The sequence below is a fragment of the Lolium perenne genome, chromosome 1 (assembly GCF_019359855.2).
Source record: "Lolium perenne isolate Kyuss_39 chromosome 1, Kyuss_2.0, whole genome shotgun sequence".
Lineage (NCBI taxonomy): Eukaryota > Viridiplantae > Streptophyta > Magnoliopsida > Poales > Poaceae > Lolium > Lolium perenne.
In genome coordinates this window covers 122,451,204-122,472,700 of record NC_067244.2, presented here as the reverse complement: position 1 = coordinate 122,472,700, position 21,497 = coordinate 122,451,204, and the positions used below count along the sequence as shown (strand labels likewise).

Genomic DNA, 21,497 nt, shown 5'->3' with positions numbered 1-21,497 from the left:
TTGGTATATTTTTTCTGGAAACCCAAAAACCAAGTTGAAACCTGGAAAACCGACAAAAAAAGCAGAAGAAAACCTGATTAAACCTACATAAAAGCTACCCCCCAGAAATATATGGGTCGGACACAAAAAAATACCATACCAGCACCGCACAGGTCCCCCCTCTCCACCTGGCCCGCGCAAAAAAAGAGGCTAAGTTAATCTGCACTTTAATCTTAAGTCGGTCTTATTCTTCTATCCCTTTATATTTATATAAGAAGATGATTCAAAAATTATATATACCAATTGTCAGAAAGATTAAGAGTTTATTCATATTTTCTTCGTGTCAATATTACTCCACGCTTCGGTATATCTTTACTGTTTGTCCAATTCATCTATATTGTGCACCCTTGAGACCGGCTAGCCGGCCAGGTTGCACAACATATCTGATGGATAGCCACTAGGAAAGGGTAAAGATAGTTACCTTGGTGGTGGCCTTGTTTGTGATTGAACCAAGACAACTGCAAGGTGGATCCCATGCACAAGCAGACGAGTTCATTATCAGATTTTGATGTTGGCGGCGGCCGTATTGTCAGTGAAAACGGTATTTTAGACCGAATTAAAAAAGAACAGAAAATAGCAGATTAAGCATTGCTTCTTGCAAGTTATGTTTGGGTTCGATCCAGTGGCGGACCCAAAACAAAGTCTGACTGGGGGCGTATCATCTGAGTGGGGGCAATTCTTCACTAATTTTGCAGAATTTCAGTAACTTTCCTTCGAACTATGCACAAATAGTGAAGGAATTCAAAAATCGTGGGGGCACATGCCCCCACTCGGATATACCTGGGTCCGCCCCTGGTTTGATCGATGAGCTAGTGTAACACTCGTAGAAGATCTGCAGCGGAATCTACAAAATAATCGTGATTTCAGATCCCACACATGAGCATTACTCCATTCCTCCATCACAACAAGAGCATAGCACGCGGGAGTTGCAGCGGTTGCTTGTGCCGCGAGGTATGTCGTCGATGTGCAGGAGGAGGTGAGCCTCCTAGTCGAGAGCCTGGCTTACATGCTCTCCTCCACTTCCCACATCGGTCGAACTAAATGTCCGTGCCACCCAAATTCGGCATATGTAAAGTGCCAAATTGCCAAGCTAGGGTGTCACTCTTTTTTAAATTCAGTTACCTTTTGTGCTCCATCCGCACGGCTTGCCACAGGATCCTTCTCCAGATCCGCACTACATCCACCTCTTTCCCATCCCCCGGCATCCGCCAAAATGCATGATCCTACCACCCACGTCACTGCCACCCTGGTCATCCCTCTAAACCGCCCACTCTACTTCGGGTTACTCAAGTCTCGCCATCGTGCGGTCACTATGGCGTCACCAGCTCCGACGAGCTCTCGGGATCGGGAGGAGAAAGAGAATAGATTAAATTAAAGCATGCAACAAATACAAAACTAAGAAAAATAGTAGCAAAAATGACTAAAACTTAACAACAGTGATTAAAGTTCTGCATGAGTGGCTAAAAGTTAACACAGAGAGCCCAAAACGTAACGAAAAAAAGGGGAGGAGAGAGATATAAAGATCGTTGGAGAATCAAGTTTTGAAGTTAGACAAGGATATGGGTGTTGGTTGCAACATAGGAAAACACATGGATTTGTTTGAATAATTAATTGGATGCCATAGTTTTCAATGGAGCAAATAAGAAATTAAGAGTAGATTATATCTTGATCTTGTTTGTCTCACCCACTTTTGCCTTATTTTAGTGTTTATTTGACTAGCTTTAACCTACTTATTAGTATATGACTTTTTTCAACAAGAGAACATAAGCACATCACAATTGAACAACCGCAAACTGATCATATGTTTACAGAGGAGCTAAACCTTGTTTGGGTCACCGGACTAATCTTGTTTCTCTCGTTTAATTTAGTGATCGTTGGTCACTAAAACATGACCTGTAAGAACTTGAGGCTATATGGCAAGCTTTGTTCATATGTAAATAAACTACTCCCCCGTCTGTTTAGATGTCTCAGTTTTGTCAAAATTTAAATGTATCTAGACCTATTTTAGTATCTAAATATATCCAAAATTGAGACATCTTTTTATAGACGGAAGGAATACATCATTTATGAGTTTCGGAAATAAAAAGCTAGGAGATCATCGTCCCAAAAACAATCTAAATGATTCAAAAAAAACTATGCCTAGCTAGCTCGTGCGTCACTGTTGTGGATATACTTCATAGGTATACCATCGACCTTGTCCGATTCCGGCAAGCCCGGGTGGTCCACAGATGGTGGTGACGGCATATGGCCCACCGGGCGGCCCAGTTGTCGTTGATCAAGATGGAGGATGTCCAATCCAGGAACAAGGAGCTGGATCCCAACCGACCTATGAGGTAGTCGGATCCGAACCGCCCTACGAAGGTAGCCGGATTCGAAACGCCCTACGAAGGTAGCCAGATTCGAACCGCCCTACGAAAGTAGCCGGATACGAACCGACCCACAGAGGTACCTGAATCCTTGGAGGTCTATGCCAGGAGTCAGATCCGTGAAGGACCATGAAGGAAGCCGGATCCATGATGACAAGTTAGGAATAGGTGGATCCTTGACGTACACGGCAATATAATATTCCGTAGTAAGGCAACTTGTATTCCGGGTAGAACTCTCCGTAGAAACCCTAGATCCGACCGCCTTTATAAGCCGGATCCTGGGAGCCCTGAGGGGAGATCTCGAGCTAGAAGCGAGACAACCACAACTCATTGTAACAACGTGAAAGCGCCCAGATAATTCCAGACAAGCAGCAGTAGGCCTTGGCTTCGAGCAGGTGTTTCGAAGCTGGGTAAATCGCGTACCACCGTCCCGAGTGCTCTCCGCCCTATGACCCCTACTTCTTTTCCCCCTCGTGAGGATCCCTCCTCCGAGGTACCGTCGAGTAGGCAACGAGGGTTCCACCATGGGAAGTTTCAACTTTCCGATCGTCCTTCTGTCGAATTCTGGATTCCGAGTAGGACAGACCCCGTCAAGTTCTTCATCATCCCAATCGGCGGGTTACACATCTTGATCGGTGAGACTGACGATTTCGACGGAAACGCACTGGTAAGTATTGCAGATACGACCGTCGTGGACGAAGCTGCAAAGATTCGATCTGAGTTGCTGGACCTTCCTAAGGAAGACTCCGCCTTAGATCTGAAAATTTCAAATCCTGGTTTTGGTAGTCGGATCCGCACCTATATTTTGGTAGCCGGATCCATACCTATTTTTGGTTGTCGGATCCGAGCCTACGTTTTTGGTAGTCGGATCCGCACCTATATTGTTGGTTGCTGGATCCGCGCCTACGTTTTTGGTAGTCGGATCCGCACCTAATTTTTTGGTTGCCGGATCCGAGCCTACGTTTTTGGTAGTCGGATCCGCACCTATATTTTTGGTAGCTGGATCCATACCTATTTTTGGTAGTCGAATCCGCACCTAATTTTTTGGTTACCGGATCCGAGCCTACGTTTTTGGTAGTCGGGTCCGCACCTATATTTTTGGTAGTTGGATCCATACCTATTTTTGGTAGTCGGATCCGCACCTATTTTTGAAGCCGGATCCATACCAAAATTTTGGTAGGTGGATCCGCACCTAAATTTTTGGAAGTCGGATCCACACATAAATTTTGGTAGGTGGATCCGCACCTAGAGGACCACCGCGACAATTAATCTCACACCGGCTCGACGGAACGCCGAAGAAAAATCGCCACGACCGACGTTGACTCCGCTCCAAACAGCTAAGTCCCTATTTATATTTAATATTTTAAAATTTTATGATCATGAGATTAAGATTGGTTCACTCATATCCTGAGTCTTTTACCGCTTTCACTGTTGGTCATATCTTTCCCACGATTTGCCTCGCGCTCGTGAAAAACTTTGTACTGTTTTTGCCGCTTAAGGCTCCAGTACGCATCAAAAATTCCGCTTTCAGGCGTTAGCTTAAGTTTTCTGGCCTACACGTTTTATGTTGTTTTATCTGTGGATTCCTTAGTAGTAACATCTCGGTACTTAAAGTCGGCCTCTGTTTCTGAGGTTCTTGATTGTTTCGCTATTAAGCGCTATCAGCAGATGTTCTATGTTTAAAGTTTGCCGTCTCGCGAGAAGTCAAGCATATAAACCAGAAGAACGGATAAACCAACACTTGCTTAAAACATATAAATTACATTAACTGTTCAAGATAGTCGAGTTGTTTCCGCCTTGACAGTTTTATGTTGTTCAACTGCTGCATAGTTTCAGCTTAAAACATTTATTCAAAGGCCGTTTTTGTTTCGCCTTACATTTGTTCGTTGAACATGATCAAAGAAACAATTTAATACAAACATATTTTTATGTTTATGTTTATGTATCAGGTACATGACGCTTGGACCTTCAACAGTCCTCGAACTAAGGTGTTTTCAAGCTGGCCTAGCACTTGCGCGAAGCCTAGGGGAAGCTAGCCGGATCCATATGAGAGAAGGTTAGGAGGATTCGTAGCATGCACAGCTGGAAAAGCAACTTGAGTCTTGATTTCGCTATGCTTAGCCAGACCCAACCCTTGGGGGCTGCGTTCAATCTCAGGTGAAAAGTGTGTTTCCTTTCGAATATCAGTGATGGAAATTTCCGCCTACATGCTTGAGATTTATGATATTCCTAAGTCACATAAAAATATAAAGCTACTCTAAGAGCTCCAAACCGGATTTTCAAGTAAATTCACCTTGGCGCTTGGGGGCTACATCGATGAAGTTCTCTTAGGAGCAACAAGCCGAAAAATTTCCACCTTGACGCTTGGGGGCTAAGTTTCTGAGCATCGAGTCTCCTTGGAGCAAGCCGACTCAACGCTCGGGGGCTACATATGGTTACGTAAAGAAAATTTAGAAGATGGCGAAAATCCGGCTAACTAGTCGGATCCGCACCTGAATTTTGGGTTGCCGGATCCGAGCCTATATTTTTGGTAGTCGGATCCGCACCTGAATTTTGGTAGCCGGATCCGCACCTATATTTTTGGTAGTCGGATCCGCACCTTGATTTTGATAGCCGGATCCACACCTGAATTTTGGTTGCCGGATCCACACCTCAATTTTTGGTAGCCAGATCCGCACCTTGATTTTGGTAGCTGGATTCGCACCTGAATTTTGGTAGCCGGATCCACACCTCAATTTTTGGTAGCCAGATCCGCACCTATATTTTGATAGCCGGATCCGCACCTACATTTTGGTAGTCGGATCCGCAACTATATTTTGGTAGTCGGATCCGGACCTATATTTTGGCTAGTCAGATCCGAACCTACATTTTGCTAGTCGGATCCATACCGAAGATTACGTTGGATGGTATCTCCGAAGAATCCGACCAGTGGATCATGAAGTTTACGATCCATACTTGGTTGGAGATATGAAGTTTGGAACCCTTCAAGATTCTCTATTATTCGTTCCAGCCAAAGGATGAAGATACATGCGCAAGCTGAGCTGGATGGAAGAACGGTGAATCTTGGAGAACTCCGGGGGCTATTGTTATGGATATACTTCATAGGTATACCATCGACATGGTCCGATTCCGACAAGCCCGGGTGGCCCACAGATGGTGGTGATCGGCCCAGTTGTTGTTGATAAGATGGAAGATGTCCAACCCAGGAACAAGGAGCCGGATCCCAACCGACCTATGAGGTAGTCGGATCCGAACCGCCCTACAAAGGTAGCCGGATCCGAACCGCCCTACGAAGGTAGCCGGATCCGAACCGACCTACAGAGGTACCCGGATCTGAACCGACCTACAGAGGTACCCGAATCCTTGGAGGTCTATGCCAGGAGTCAGATCCATGACAGACCATGAAGGAAGCCGGATCCATGATGACAAGTTAGGAATAGGCGGATCCTTGACGTACACGGCAATGTAATATTTCGTAGTAAGACAACTTGTATTCCGGGTAGAACTCTCCGTAGAAACCCTAGATCCGGCCGCCTTTATAAGACGGATCCTGGGAGCTCTGAGGGGAGATCTCGAGGTAGAAGCGAGTCAACCACAACTCATTGTAACAACGCGAAAGCGTCCAGATAATTCCAGACAAGCAGCAGTAGGCCCTGTCTTCGAGCAGGTGTTTCGTAGCTGGGTAAATCGCGTACCACCGTCCCGAGTGCTCTCCGTCCTATGGCCCCTACTTCTTTTCCCCCTCGTGAGGATCTCTCCTCCGAGGTACCGTCGAGTAGGCAACGACAGCCACCTTGTTGGCTTCCCTATTACAATGCTCAAACTTGATCCTCCCAAAATCCGATGATAGAATATGACAATCATCAAAAAGTTCTGCGGACGACATCGATGAAAAACCATTCATCAACATTGTATCAATGACCTGCCAAGTTGTCTAATTGTATGATGAACTTGTTACAGCCCAATGTTGTGCTAAACAGAATCCTTCCCTTAGTGCATAAGCGTCTGCCATGACACCTATAACTGACGTGTTTCAGGTTTTTTTTTAGGGAAGTGTTCCAGGTTGTAAATAAGAGAATGATCGGGGCAAATTAAAGCTTATGGAAAGAACAAAGAACTATCCTTTCCCAAATTTCGACGGAAAAATACCCTATGAAACGCTGACTTCTAGAAAGTTGGTTGCGAGATTGCCGAGCTACCGTCTATAACTTTCTTGGGTCCTAAAATCACACTGCAGCACCACCTTCAGAAGCTCGGGAAAGAATACATTTCATCATGAGAGAAACTCCAACGAGAAAAGAATACATTTTGCTGTATCTCTACCATCCCTCCAATCCTAAGAAGCTACGCATTCATCTGCCGGCTAAACGCGCTCTTCGCCGTCCTCGGCACGTCGTCGAAGCTCTCCAACACATTGCTCTCCTGCCACGGCGAGGTCTTTGCACCGAGGAGCGGCGCAGAGTCCTTCTCGCTCATCTGCAACGTCGCACATCGGTTAGTCGTATGTCATTTCGACATGCAGATACTAAACCAACATATCAGGAAATGTACTGACCTGGGTGTTGACGGGCAGCGTTGGGCCGACCTCGTTCTTCTTCCTGCTCTCGGAGACGGAGAAGTAGGAGTAGAGGCCCATGCCGAAGATGGCGACGAGGATGCCGGCCATGTTCCGGAACGTGAAGGGGTCCTTGAGCAGGACGTAGCCGAAGGAGAGGATGAGGCACGTCTTGAGGTGGCCCAACACCTGGTATGTCACTGGCGATGTCGTGCCGATCACAAGGAACGTGCTGAAGTTGACAGACACCGCGATTGTGCACGACATCAGGATGAACACCTGCGCAACAGAAAGATTCAGCTCAACTCAGCACATAGTTGTCCACTTTCTTCTACGCCGATAAGTTTAACTCCTTCGTTCTGCTTCCGCTGCACACACGTACCACGACTTTGAAGGTGTAGGGGAAAGCAAAGACATCTTTGTTGGTCAGGAGCTTGTCGACGAAGGGCCCGGTGATGAGCAGCACGGCGGATTGGTACAGCGAGGACTGGTACAAGAGCTGGGTGGAAGACACCTTGAGCCTCTTCTGGATTTGGTTGGTGAGCTTTGTTCAAAGTCAAGGAAGATGTCATGGGCATGAAAGTTCAGGGTCAAAGAAACTGCACATGTTCAGTAAGCCTGCAATAGAGTTAATGTGGAGGAAGAACAAGGATACAATCTGGCAGACACACGTCGCCGCGATGGTGAGGACTGCGATGATTGAGCCGAGGAGGTTGAGCTGGAGATCGGTGACCGACGCAATGCCGACTCCTAGGAGGAGGACCATGAGAGAGGCCTTGATGCTCCGACTGCACAGTTAACGATTGCGAAGCATGAGGACTGGACTTGTTACAAGATCAACTGTGCAATGAGGTTCTGAAATGTGAGAAGGAATCTGAGAAGCACCTGAACTTCTTGCTCAGAAAAATGGTCTCCAAGACTATGGTGAAGGGTATAATGGCCAGCTTGGTCATCTGCAGCAAGGGGATAAAACAGCAAAATCACGAGTAAGAAAATAAAATGCAAAGGTATGCATGCTTGGGGCCAGCCGGGCGGGCAAAGTGGGATGAAGGATGTATGCTTACCTGATAGAAGCCAACCGAGTTGAACCCAAGGCAGAGGTTGAGGAGGCCAATGGAGATCCCATTAAGAAATCCAAAGGAGATGACGGTCTGAGTGTCGATTGGCTTCGGCTCGAAGAAGCGCAGGCGCTGCGCGACGTGCAGTGTGCAGAAGGTCACCAGCAGGTGCCAGCTCGTCAGCGTCGTCGCTGCATTCCCAAATTGCAATCAGACAGAGATCAAAAACTTTCCGTACACAAAGATCAAATGCATTTCTCTATGCACTTGGCAAAAACAAATTGTGGAAGGGAGTACACAGCTAGCAGCAGTGCTGAAAGTCTGAACCCCTGAAAGCAGTACTGACCGAAGATGAAGGCAAGTTTGCCCATGAGGTACTTGTTGCAGATGACAATGGCCACCGACGACGTGACCGAGAGGCCCAGCGCTCCCAGGACGCCCATCTGGGAGGTCCCGCCGTCCGACGACATCTCCCCTTCCAATGAACCCCTCTTCCCTGGTCGAGCAAGAAGCCCCATATGGTGAATGAGAAGCTATGTATGTGAGAGTGACGGAAGAGGATTCTTGAAGCAACCTAGCGATGTAGTAGTATAGGAGAAGGAGGAAGCAAGAGCTATCTAAGTTGACTAATTTTTCTACCATTGTGCACCATCAAGGTAACACGTGAGATCGGCCTGGGAAATCGGGCGTTGACACGGCTCGGCAGCAAACGTGCGAACCCACGTTCTAGCCGTAACTCGAATTGAAGTTTCACGTGGCTTCATCTGTAAGTTGTAGCTTAAATTTTTCTTAGTAGATAACTGAGGATTTCGTGTAGCTGTGTGCAACGCACCACTAATTAGCAGCAGATAGTGACAGTGTGACATGGGCAAATTAAGGCCAAACAGTAGCGGTCCTTGGAGCCTGAAGTGTCAGTTTGAGTATTGTGTAGTACTACGGATGACCCGCCTGCTTGTTCGTTGCGTGGTCACATCAGGCCAGCATGGAACGGGCTGGTATACTTCGATTTCGGGGGAGATGCTGATACAATACTCCAGCAGTATGATTCCAATACAGTACGTGCCCAGTACGTGTGACCACTCATATGTCACCAAATCTGCCAATGAGTACTCAAAAAAGAGCGTTGTTGAACTGGATAGCACTGAACCTAACTGATTGACTCGGCTGGGGGAGTGGGGGATTGCCGATCACGGCGGTGCAACAATTGCTGACTCACTTGTTAGTTTGATGACATGTACTAGCCAGCTTGTTAATTGGAAAATTGAATTTCAATGTGTTCATGGTGGCTAACTTAGCTCGGCTGGGGGATTAACTGTAGTGAAGTCAAACATGGCGGACAGGCAAGTGCTGGAGAACACATGCAAAGACGATCCCGAGACCGGACATGGAGGCGAGTGGTAGAAAAAAAATGACCAAGTTGCTAGTTTGAGTATTCCCGCAATGTGAGCCGAACCCATCCCATCCCATCGTATCCTATCACGGAAGAAGAAACAGGCGGAGATATTTCCGGCAGGAAGGACGGACGGCGACAGCTGCCAAAAATTAGGTGCTGCACGCAACTTGCGGAGCGGGACGAGAAGGGTTTGGCGTCGGGACAAATGGGGGAAGCGACCTCTGGGCTGGCCAGTCAGCGCGCCGCCGCCACGCCAGCCATAGACGTACGCCACGTGCCAGGTCGAAGTTATTTCGCGGCGGCGCACGATCGAGCACAGCCTGGCGGAGACCGCGGCGCCGCCGCCGCTGCGGGTTGGCTCTGTCCATTCGGTAATCTAGCGGTGCGGCAGAATTGGGAAACGAAACCGCGGACGCGCGGCGCGGAAGTCTGTCGAACAGGTCGCGGGATAAGCAGCGACAGCGGCGCCGCCGCCTGTCGGGCCGCTGATCGCGTCGCGCGCCCGGGGACCGCCGGTAACCCGGTGGCGACCAACCAAGGCGGAACGTACCTTCCCTTGGCTAAATAGCTATCCTCCCGCGGAAGATGAGATTGAAAACCCCAGGGGGAACGGGCGGGCGTACGTACCTCCGGCTGATCAGCTGTTGCGCGTCGGTCCTTGTCCCCCGCGAGATCGTCCGGCGTGCCGCGCGAGACGGCTCCGGCGAGATCTTCTTCGATTAGGAGGAGGGGTCGTCGGTCTGCTGGTGTGTCTCCGGGGAGGAAGAAGAGAAATGGCCGGGTGGTCTTATGAAATCGTTGGTTCGTGGGTTGCGCCTAGGCCTAGCTGTAGTTGCTGTTGGTGTGATCAGGTGGGTGGAAAGTCTCGGGGAGGGTAGGTGGTGAACAACTCAGGCGCCCGCCGTCACAATCATCGTCTCGTCTCGTCTCGTTTCGTCGGCTCCTCGCTTCGCCCCCGAACCCGAAGCCCCGAATGTTCTCCGCCTCCGCTTCGCTCCGTGCGCCCACCCTGCCATTGAGATTTTGATCCAGGCTGTTGTTTTAAGGGGAAGAATCAATGCAGTATTGCTAAGATATCTCGAAAATATATGCCAATGAATATATATGTATTCATGTTTGTACTCTCTCCGTTCTTAAATACAAGGTCACTGCTAAAAAATATTTTATTTATACAAGACCGGAACACGAGAAGTTTACAAACATAAAACCGTGCTATTTATTAATTGATTTTGTTTTCTTCGTATATTTAGAAAAAATAAAATAGTGCCCGTATACAACGGAGGAAGTATTTATTGTGTTGCATCATGTCCATGCTACTCCCTCCATCTCACAAAAATTGTCTTAGATGTCTTAAATTTTGAACGTATCTACACACAAAAATATGTAGATACATATCTAAACTTAATTAGATCCCATATAAATTTTATTAGAAAGAGGGAGTATTTCAAACCAGGAGTTGTAATCTTCTAGTCAATGCATCGTTGTCCTAGTCACAATCCATAGTATCATATAGCAGTACCATGCGTATGATACTAGTAGATGTTTCTATCTTCACAATGCATGGTATCATGTTCTAGTAATACAGTCTTCTTATATTTATTGATTTGTAGAATCTCAATGCAAATATGTGTATGAGGTCTATTTAACATTTATTTTCCTAGTACTGTGCGTTATTATGATACGGTGTCTACCTATGATACCGCTATATATGATCTCCCAAATCATTAATTACAGTGGCACATCATCTTTTTTGCATGCATGATATTACCTACAATATATCCATTGTGAGTAGTCTAAGAGACATAAGAAAAAACTAAGGGGTGTGCTCCCCTCATCCTCTGTCAGCCTACTTCCGTCTTCTATACGGCCACGTCCTAGGCGACAAAGTTAGGTTTACAACTATCGGTTCATCCAAGTCCCTTGAGCGTGGAGGAAGGGTGACTATTGTAGGTATACTTCATGGGTGTACCATCGATAATGTCTAGATCCGGCAAACTCGGGTGGCCCACAGACGGTGATGGTGGCATATGGCCTATCGGGCAGCCCAGTTGTTGTTATCAGGATGGAAGAAGTCCAGCCTAGGAACAAGGAGCCGGATCCCAACAAACATGCGCTAGGAGTCGGATCCGGCAAGGCCCATCAAGGTAGCCGGATCCAGTACGACATTTTAGGTAGTAGGCGGATCCTTGACGTGCAGGAAATGTATATTTCGTAGTTTGGCATATTGTATTTCAGCTAGGACTCTCCGTAGAAACCCTAGATCCTGGCGCCTTTATAAGCCAGATCCAGGGAGCTCTAGAGGCACAACCACAACTCATTGTAACAACGGGAAAACGCCCAGATAATTCCAGACAAGCAGCAGTAGGTCATGCCATCATGCATCGTGTTCCGAAGCTGGGTAACTCGCGTACCACCGTCCCGTTAGCACTCCGCCCAATGGCTCCTACTTCCCCCCTTCGGGAGGATCCCTCCTCTGTGGTACCGTCGATTAGGCAACGACAGTGACCGACTTTAACATTCGCAATGAGTAAGTAGTACAAAGAATCGGGCTTATGGTACCATCTTTTTCATAATATTTGGAAAAAGCATTGTGGACTAATAACTAAGATTTTACCATATGTATGAAGAAAATCAGATGGGATTTTTTTTCTTCATATTTTCCTCCTTTTTGATATAAAGTCGCGGTAATCAATATTTCTTAGCCAATAACTAGAACCCCAACAATGATACACACATCGAAATCATTTCGAGAATACACCCTGGAAGGTGTACTAATTATATAGAAGAAAGGGCAAGAAAGCCCGAACCACATGTATCACTACCAACAAGGGGTGGCAGCTCCCCTACTGAAGGAAAAGCTAATCTCCATCTCTCCGCGAAAAAGGAAAAGGCTCGGGAAATCCAAAGGACTCCGAGCGGAAAAGCCTAGCTACACGCCACCTCTGGTACTCCTCCCTAATCCTATGCCTAATGGCCGCCGCTGCGGGGGTGGCGCCATTGAACACCACCTCGTTACGATGCCTCCAGATACACCAAAAAACCAAAATGATAGCCGTCCACATATCCCTCCTCACAGATTTGGTGCAACTGAGCGAGGTCCACCAGGGCACAACCTCCGTGTCCACGCCGGGCATCCACTCCAGCTTGCCCCACCGTGCTAGCACCCAAGCCCATACCTCACGAGAGACCACGCAACCAAGCAGGAGGTGCTGGAGCGTCTCCTGGTCCTGGTCGCAAAGGGGGCAAGCGGCCGGCCTTGGCAAGCCGCGCCGCTGCAGCCTGTCCGCCGTCCAACATCTGTTGCGAGACACCAACCAAGCGAAGAACTTGCAGTTATACGGCACCCTTGAGCGCCAAATCTCCGAACCAATCGGCGCCACCACGGTCCCAGCAAAGCAGAGTATGCCGACTTCGCGGAGAATAACCGATCCGCCGACCAGCGCCACACAAAGGCGTCCTATTGCCGACTTCGCGGAGAATACACACATCGAAATCATGTAAATAATAGAGGCAGCAAGGAAACTGAGCTTATAATAAGAAACAAAACAGACATAATAGATTAGATCACTAGTGGTGTTGTGACATAGAGCAATTCTATGGGCATCCTGAGTGTAGCTTGTGACTCCTAGAGTATGAACTTGCAAAATTGCAAGGTCTCGGAGACTCGGAAGCTTATGCCCTCCATGCAAGGTTTCTTTGGCTCACAAGATAAGTCTATAAGGAATCTTTTTTTGTTTTGTTTACAAACTTCAAGTAATATATATGCGAACATATACACACGCTACCACAAGTAAACTTTTTTCATTCAACCAATGGTTGGTTCTCACCTTCTGGGGATAAAATCCTTTCACACACTATTCCTCCATTTGGTTCAAAAATGTTGATGAAAAGAAAAGTAAAGGATAATTTCCGTTGATCTAGCTTCAAAGGTAAAATGCGAAAATTTTATAATCCATTCCCTCACTTCAGAACTGAGACCGGGTATATGGTGACACAACATTCTAGAATTTGATGACATATCTTCATCAGAAACTACAAATGTAGATAGGGCTATATGTAGGTCTATTATTTTCAAAAAAATTAAAAATGCAATTTTTAAGTTAAAAAAAACTGAAAAACAATCTAGATGTTGATGATAATGATGAATTCTATCAACGTACAAAATGTTAACTGAAAACACATTGTTTTTTGGGCCACAAAAAAATTACAAAATCTGACTTTTTTGTAGGTTTCAAACTTTGTACCGTTCACTCCTTTAAATTTTCATATTTGTTATTTTTACACTGCCTAAATTATAAGGTATTTTCAGTTGCAATTTTGCACGTTTGTAGAATTTATCATTACTAACACCTTTGATTTTTTTTCCCAGAATATCTTGGAACTTTAAAATACCATTTTTTTTAAAAAAAAACCGGCCTACATGTAGAGCTACAAAATGCCGCACTTATCTCTCTTTTGATTATGATCATGTCTTTTTCTTGTTCCTACTGAACACCCAAGTTTATAAAATATATATTTTTTCAAACCTTAGTTTTTTTTTTCATTCTTATCATACTTTCCTGTTATTCTCCCCCGTACATTTTTAGAATGTCAGCTGCCAATTGGTACAAAATTAAGCTATTTGTTTCTTTGTAATGTACCAATTCATTCTCTTGGTTCACACGATTCTAACAACATCGTAATAGTAAGAGTGAAAAAACCCATCGTGGTTTTGGTTTGTTTGATGGCATCGCGGAAAAGGTGTAGAATCCTTTGACTCGATCCAAATCAAACAAACACTATAAGTGAAATTGTCTCGGTACCGGTGCTAGACTCCATGCTCCATGTGCTATTCCACGCTTTGCTCATGATCCATTTGCCGGGCCTATTCAACGCATCCACCTTCCGTTTGCCCTTAGCTTGGATTGGCTCACCTCAACTCTTGTTAGTTCAGATCGTCGCTGTTGAAAGCTCAAGCTCACGAAAATATCAGGCCATTGGGACGTCAAAATCTCGAATCGGTGACAGATAGTGCCTGCTGACTACCGTACTGTTTTTTACTCCAGAATTCAGCAGCTGATTGACACCAAACCGTTTACAATATGCTCCGTTAGGCAGCCTAACGCTCAGGCGGCCAAACACTGGACCATCGACAGAACAGACGAATAAGCTTTGGAGTGTTAGAACCAAATCTGTGTGACCACCATGGTTTCGGCATGCCAAAATTTCCCGATGATAAGAGAAAATGATTTCACGCTCACACGAGGATATCAAATGGACAGAAAATGTGACCACCATGGTTTCATGGGATCATCAAACGAAAACAAAAACTATAATTACTTAATGCCGTACAAGAGTACAGTGGTACCTCACAAATTAAGTTCTCTGCTGCTCTGACGTGGCTGTGCTTGATTCTTATTGATATACAACAGCATTGACCGTTGTTGGTATGCACATTTTTCATAAAGAGGGGCAAAGAATATATGTTACAGTGTAGCTAGACAGCTTGACATTTAAGATGCCAATTTTAAGTTGCAGTTCCATCTTGCTTGTTGTTTTGGTACACGTTTTCTAGACACTCCTTGGCACGGTGCACCTTTGATTGGAGGTAAAAGCTCCCAGATTTTGCATTTCTCTCGAATAACTTCTCATACCGCTGCAATGGAGAAGTTGTAGTCAGGACCACAAAAGCAAATAGTGCAAGTTGTATAGGAAACAGGTGAAGATAAGAGAAGACCTGTGCAATCTCTTCCCATGTCGACTGCTCAGTCACACCTAATATCTGCCTCGCTTCTTGCTCGGTCATTGTTTTGCTGGTCCGACGGATATTATTTATTGCTTCATGGGCCACACCAGTTTTATTTGCATCTGGCAGAATACAGGAGGAATACTACATAAGTAGGTGCATATATATATAAGAAGTTTGTGCTCCTTCACAGAAATAGTACAACAAGGTTTGGCAGGTACTATTCATTTCGTACAAGCTCATTTGTGGAAGAAATGGGGATGTCATGTTTGTAAGACGGGGCTGAAAACAATACATATACTTCTATTATGAAACTGATAAATAAGTGCTATATTACTTCCAATCTTTTCAATGCAAAATCATGATTCCTATTTATTACTCATCATATACTTATATTACAATGTGTTTTGATCACCAATTACAAAGGAACAGCACGAAATCATGATTCCTATTTATTTACCCATTTTCCTTTTATGGAGTCACACATTCCCCATGATAAGAATGCTCTCTTCTCATACATTATCAGCTTAAGGAAAGAAGCTATTTGTACATTTAACAATAGCAAAGAAATACAAGGTTGCCAAACTGATTTCATTTTTTTTAATGTTCACATACGAAACTAAGCAACTGGAAGGAGAGTTTTAAAGCAAGTTGTAAGTAAGCGTAAATCAGAGGTTTAGCATATCGCAAGTAGACACTACCATATGTTGAGGCAGCAAACGTTAGAAGATAATCCTTTTCTTTTCAGGTAATAAAAATAATCTACTTGCCAAATTGCTAGACCTGTAGACCAAGGGTTTGATGGCACGAAAAAGCTCACTATTTTAATTCGTCTGGGGGATATCCTAAGATTAAGATTACAAGCATAGAATATTCAAATTTGTTTTGATAAGGTTAAGCTCTCCGATGATAGAAACCCATGTATACAAATATCTGGCTGCCATTAGAAATTAACATCGACAAGCATCCTCGCCGAAAGAAACAGAGGCGGCTAGAGTGGAAACCTAGCAACCGCTGCCATCTGCCCGTCCTCGCCGTCTACGACGGGAATTGATGGGTCCCCACCTTCTCTGTTTGCCACTCCGGTGGCTGGAGGAGGTGGGGACCTCGGACCTGCGCTCGGCGCTGTAGAAGGGTCCCTAAAGTTAGAGTTTGGTCAGCCGGCATCGTCGTTATGGTGACTATGACGGCGTTTTGCGGGACAAGAATAAGGTATACCCGCCTCCTCTTCCACCTTGTCGGCGGCGATCTCGCCGGTGGCGTTGAGGAGGGCGAGGATTCGTCTGGTCGCCGCTTCCATGGAGTGGTGGATCTCGTCCAGTCTACGTGTGTGATAGGTTTGGTGTTACAAGCTTCAGATCAATTCAAGGGTTCAATCGCGACAAATTCGGCTCTGGAGCGCTAGTCCTTAGGGGAACGTGCACGAAGACTTTTCAATTGTCATCAACAACAACAGGCTGGCTCTAGTAAGGGAGCGGCGACAACAGCACGTCATGGCTTGCTCTAGCGACAGTAGTGGTCGTTAGGTGGTCCAAGGACCTCGATGTAATTTTCATTATGTTTGGGGTGCTTTGCACTTCCTGTGAACTTATGGAATAGATTCGGATCTTTCCCGCAAAAAAAAAAAAAAAAAATTGGCAAGCGTCAAAGCAGAAGTACGATAGAGACATAACCTGTAAGTTGTAGCACACCGGAAACTACAACCCCAATTCAATCATCTAAACACAAACACAAGTGGGACTACTATGACAAAACAATGAAAACTAGGATACACCATAACACACCAAAAGCTACAGCAACCTGAACGCAAACATCTGTATCTTCCTATAAGATGCCAACACAAGACAACTGAAACTAAATAAGATATTTATGACAAATATATTGTTTAAAAACCCTGACAAGTCTGCGTAACACAAAATTACCATGATGTTTTACTTGTTTTCAGCAAAACTTATCCCAGATCAGTGGGTGACTGCAAAATATTATAGCTGTCCATCAGCTCCATCCATTTATGTCCTCTAGGAACAGAGAGGGCATCCTTAGATGTGGGTTCGAACAAAGTTCATAGCGAAGAAACTTACTTTCAAGTGCTTTTCGGTATGCCTGAAGCATAGCTCTTCCTATAATCCCAGAGCCCATGACAATAAGGTTTGCAATTAGCTTACCGGCCTGAAAATAACAAGAAACTAGATGTCAGTGAGCAGAAAATGTGAACGAGTTTTTCATGCTTTGGATACATGCCTCAGCGTTAGGAATGTGATCCCGAATTTTCCCAATGAAACAATAATTTGGTGACGATGAAATTAAGTTCATATGAACATGATACTACACTGTGGGCTCAAAAAAATAATCATGCAAAAAACACGGGGATTGAGTTGTAATCATGTCACTACCACACACTTGATGTTTCTTTTGGAGTTGTTTCCATTGTCCAATCAAAGAAGCAAGAATGAACTTGGCGTGCCAATATTTTCATAGCAATTGTGTTAGTTCTACTTTGTGTTCATACAAAAGTTATATTATTGGAACAAGTCAAAGGGACCTTCCATGGTCACTAAAATAAAATTCTCCAATTAATTGGAGAAAATAAAAAAGATGTGCGCTGCTTAATTATTTACAGTACACAAATACTTGTTGGCCACAAATAGATTTAGAGACTGCAGTGTAAGTATGGCACACACTACCCAAGAGATCGAGTTCAAAGGGAAAATGATCACGGATTTAAGAAATGAAGTTGTGATAAGAGGGATTCAAGATGTCATCATCGTTGGAGACTGTGAGAAATTGCATCTGTTAGCAGAAGGAAGCATGTGTGGAGGAAGAACATATATTAACATTTGCTTTTGTTATATAGCATGATTGGAGCAATGGCATCATCGCAACATCATCATATGGACTTGCAAGGAAACTGTACAACAACTGGCAACAGAGCACGGACGAGGATGCCAACATCATGAAAAGAGAAAAAAAAAATTGATGTTCGCATCATCGCAACATCATCATATGGACTTGCAAGGAAACTGTACAACAACTGGCAACAGAGCACGGACGAGGATGCCAACATCATGAAAAGAGAGAAAAAATTGATGTTCTAATCATCAAAGGAAAATAAAAATGAGAGTTTGGTTTGAATTTAAATTAAGCATGTTATCATACAAAATCCTTGAAAGATTGGAATTCTAAATGTCTTTTCAGATATCAGGCATTTTAACTCAATACATGGGTCTAAACATGTGGTGCTGAGACAATCACGCAACATATTAGCCACACAAAGTGGGTCAACCTGCTACCCGCTAGTTACTGATAATGAAACAAACACACTTAAGGTTTACATCCCAAGCATGCAATGAAAAGGCAGCCTTCCTGGGTAAACAGCATACGGAAGTTCATATTCTACATGAAAAATATATAATCCTATATATACCTAAATTGATCAACCCCACAAACTGATTTTCCTGGATTGTTAGCCTTCCACATTACCCATCTTTCCATGTCATCTTTTTTTCTTGGTTGAAAGAAAATTTAACTAACATTTCCCCACAGGCGCAGGGTCAGCAAATCATGTCCATTTATCTCATCTCTTACGCTACTTCATGTTTCGAACCATGATTCTAGAAACGATCGTAGTTATTCGAAGAAACAAGCACAGTTGAGAAGCTGTCCTAACACTTTTTGTTGCCATTTCCAGCATCCTCTGCACTTGTCCTGCTGACTCCTCTTACCCAGGCCATCCCCCCTCCCTAACGCTGTAACGCACGTCCATCTTCCTCTGGTCATACGGCGATGTCAGGCTGTTCAGCTCAGTAATTGAGTGCCATCATCCAATTCGTAGGCGCCATCCAATTCAACAAACAGCCCATGCCTTTCTCCATAGCCAAATCCAATCTTCGGACACAGCAGGTATTTGCAGATTGATTTAATATTTCACCGAGGTCTTTATTGCCTTAGAATGTGCTTATTCAAAGCCATTCATGTGAATGATGTCTCTATTTGGATAATAAAACTAGAAAGGTGGCTGGATTGGAATGGGCTGGTCTAATTTTCTGTTTGTGTGGGCAGGTGCACGGGAAACTTGAATAGAAGAATGGGCTGATCTAATTGAAATCCATGCTCAATCACTCATCATTGGTAATTAGCGTTCATACTCGTTCTTGAACCTTTTTTTCTGTTGATCACAAATTGTAGAAATATTTAGAGGAATTCCTTTTCTATTCTGCCTAGAGGAATCATCATAACTTAATCCTATTGGGCCGAATTTTCTTTCAGTAAATATTCAGGTATTATCACCTTTCATTACTTTGCATATTTCAGTGATGAATATATTGTTGCAGGCTGTAACTATACCTACATGTTCCTTTCGTAGCGGAAGTTATACACTGTATTGTGGCTCTTGCAATCCTGCTGGGATGCAACTATTGATTTACTTTACTCATGTTATATTTCTTTATTTGTTTTCCAATAGTCATTTAGTCACTAAGATATGGTGACCTTAACTTTTCATCTCAAATTTAGATACGATGATAGTTTGATGGAAAATGAAATTTTAGTTGATTATCCCTCTGGGGAACTGTTATCCCTCTGTAGTAACTGAGCATGAAGCTGGTATTTACAATTTCTAAGATTATGATGAAATTTGATTTTATCTAAATATTTTTTTCAAACAGGCGCCAGTATCTAGTCAAATCATCAATTCTTCAATGTTATATGTTTGCCTTTTAGGCAAATATCCCAAAACAGTGTGGAAGGTTTTCGTCTATTTCATAATGGTTTAACGCCCAAATGGATGGGCATATTGTCGCACCTTGTCATCCGAAGTAATGTAAAATGGTGGCCATCCGCGGTTTTTTAAGATTGATCCTCTAATACTGGATACTATGCACGTAACCCTTATCCAAGTGCCCATTTCGGCTGTGAATCTAGTGGTTGCAGGCTTCCAGCACCCTCAGCGTCACACAGTAACCGCACTAATCCGACAGAACAGACTCACTAATAACCGACCCGTCCCTAATCCTGGAGACCTCGAGCCCAATTAGCGCTAAGAAAATACAGATCTCGCCGGCAGAACAAGGCGAACGCACGCACCCGCGCGAGCAGCCGCAGAAATGGGAGAAATCGCATATGCGCGGACAGTGTGGGTCGGGGCCGCGGAGATTGGGCGGGAGGGACGCGAAATCCTTACCATGGTTGGCCGACACCGATAGACGCGATCGATCCGAGGAGGGGAGGCGGCGCCGGAGGTGATTTCACAGCTCGGTGGAGGGATGAAGCAGAAAGGGAGACGTCGAGACTCGAGAGCCCGAGAAGGGGCGTGCCGTCCGTGAGTTCACCCGGCTTTGTTCTTATTTTTTTGTTTAGTTTTTCTTTCTTGAGAGCTTGATACTTTGCTGGGCTGGATTGTGCGGAACGAAGGGAGGAGGCGTCGCTCCGAAAGACGAAAACCGGGCCGGCTGGGCTGGGCTTTGTGTTAGTACAGAGTTATGGAAACATATGTACTCTCTGCTGTACTAAATTTGAGTTAATTCCCCTCAAAAAAAAAAAACTAAATTTGAGTTAATTAAAAAAAAACAAAGGACGAGTAGTTGCTATAATATCGAGTTGGTGTCAGATTGATTTTTTTAAATGATCTGGCAAATGCTGCCTTTCGATGTACTTATTTTTGGACTAAATGCGCGCTTCATATTATGAAGGTTGATAAATGACTGATCATGTTTGCCGCAACATTGGGCTACCGATGTATTAGCAAAGGGAAGCTCTTACAACAACTAGTATAAGTGACATGTCGCCCGGACGCAATTACGTCCGAAAAATTAGAGAAAATAGAGAGAAAAAGGAAAATGACATAGCCACGAACCAACCACCCTCGTGGTGCTGGTTCGGCAACCCTTCCGAAGTCGCCGCCTTGCTTCCTCCATCATCTGAGGCCGCCGCTCCGGCTTCCTCTAAGCTCCCGCTGGTGTAGAAACGAGCAACTGCCAAAACTCTTGCAGAAAGTCATGGACTCCAAGGCGGTGTCTTCAAGAAGACAAGCACGTAAGCGCCGCCACCGCCCACTCCAAAGGAGGTCAATGGTTGGGAAAGAGGCCCAGTGGCGCGGCCCAGTGCCCAGGCCGCGCCACATAGGGTCTTTCCACCCTCGACCGTCTGATTCGCCTCAATCTTTCATTCACATACGTGTTTTGACATAAAAATGACTATATATACCCCCTCTTGGTCATCCTTGACAAATACAGAGACGGAGATCGAAAACAAGAAACAGAGAGCCAACAGGATGCCGCCAAAAGGAGTTCGGAGGGGGAGAACTACTGTCGGAATCGCCTTCGGTGGACTCCACCCCCTTCGGCATGTTCATCATCAATATCTT

The 21,497-nt window shown here is 44.9% G+C and overlaps 2 protein-coding genes across 2 annotated transcripts; both read right to left on the bottom strand.

Annotated features, from left to right (window-relative positions):
- Nucleotides 1-6,653: 6,653 nt before the first annotated feature.
- LOC127300681 (UDP-xylose transporter 1) lies at nt 6,654-10,283 on the bottom strand. The gene is made up of 8 exons (XM_051330832.2): nt 10,039-10,283; nt 8,365-8,514; nt 8,025-8,209; nt 7,846-7,913; nt 7,616-7,748; nt 7,343-7,504; nt 6,961-7,239; nt 6,654-6,881 (listed from the first exon to the last, which is right to left on the bottom strand). The coding sequence occupies exons 2-8, from the start codon at nt 8,486-8,488 to the stop codon at nt 6,750-6,752; spliced, it is 1,083 nt and encodes a 360-aa protein (XP_051186792.1). The 5' UTR covers nt 8,489-8,514; nt 10,039-10,283; the 3' UTR covers nt 6,654-6,749.
- A 4,427-nt stretch (nt 10,284-14,710) lies between these two features.
- LOC127300674 (mitochondrial import inner membrane translocase subunit PAM16 like 2) lies at nt 14,711-20,482 on the bottom strand. Its single transcript, XM_051330828.2, has 4 exons — nt 20,316-20,482; nt 17,218-17,305; nt 15,128-15,258; nt 14,711-15,046 (listed from the first exon to the last, which is right to left on the bottom strand). The coding sequence occupies exons 1-4, from the start codon at nt 20,316-20,318 to the stop codon at nt 14,918-14,920; spliced, it is 351 nt and encodes a 116-aa protein (XP_051186788.1). The 5' UTR covers nt 20,319-20,482; the 3' UTR covers nt 14,711-14,917.
- Nucleotides 20,483-21,497: the final 1,015 nt, after the last annotated feature.

Excerpts from the sequence above, each read along its gene's own strand:
- LOC127300681 (XM_051330832.2), bottom strand. The coding sequence starts at position 8,488 with ATGTCGTCGGACGGCGGGACCTCCCAGATGGGCGTCCTGGGAGCGCTG. Across the intron at positions 7,914-8,024 it reads ACTCGGTTGGCTTCTATCAG|ATGACCAAGCTGGCCATTAT; the intron begins GTAAGCATACAT and ends CCCTTGCTGCAG. Across the intron at positions 6,882-6,960 it reads CGCTGCCCGTCAACACCCAG|ATGAGCGAGAAGGACTCTGC; the intron begins GTCAGTACATTT and ends GCGACGTTGCAG.
- LOC127300674 (XM_051330828.2), bottom strand. Across the intron at positions 15,259-17,217 it reads ATACCGAAAAGCACTTGAAA|ATGCAAATAAAACTGGTGTG; the intron begins GTAAGTTTCTTC and ends GTATTCTGCCAG. Across the intron at positions 15,047-15,127 it reads CATGGGAAGAGATTGCACAG|CGGTATGAGAAGTTATTCGA; the intron begins GTCTTCTCTTAT and ends TCTCCATTGCAG.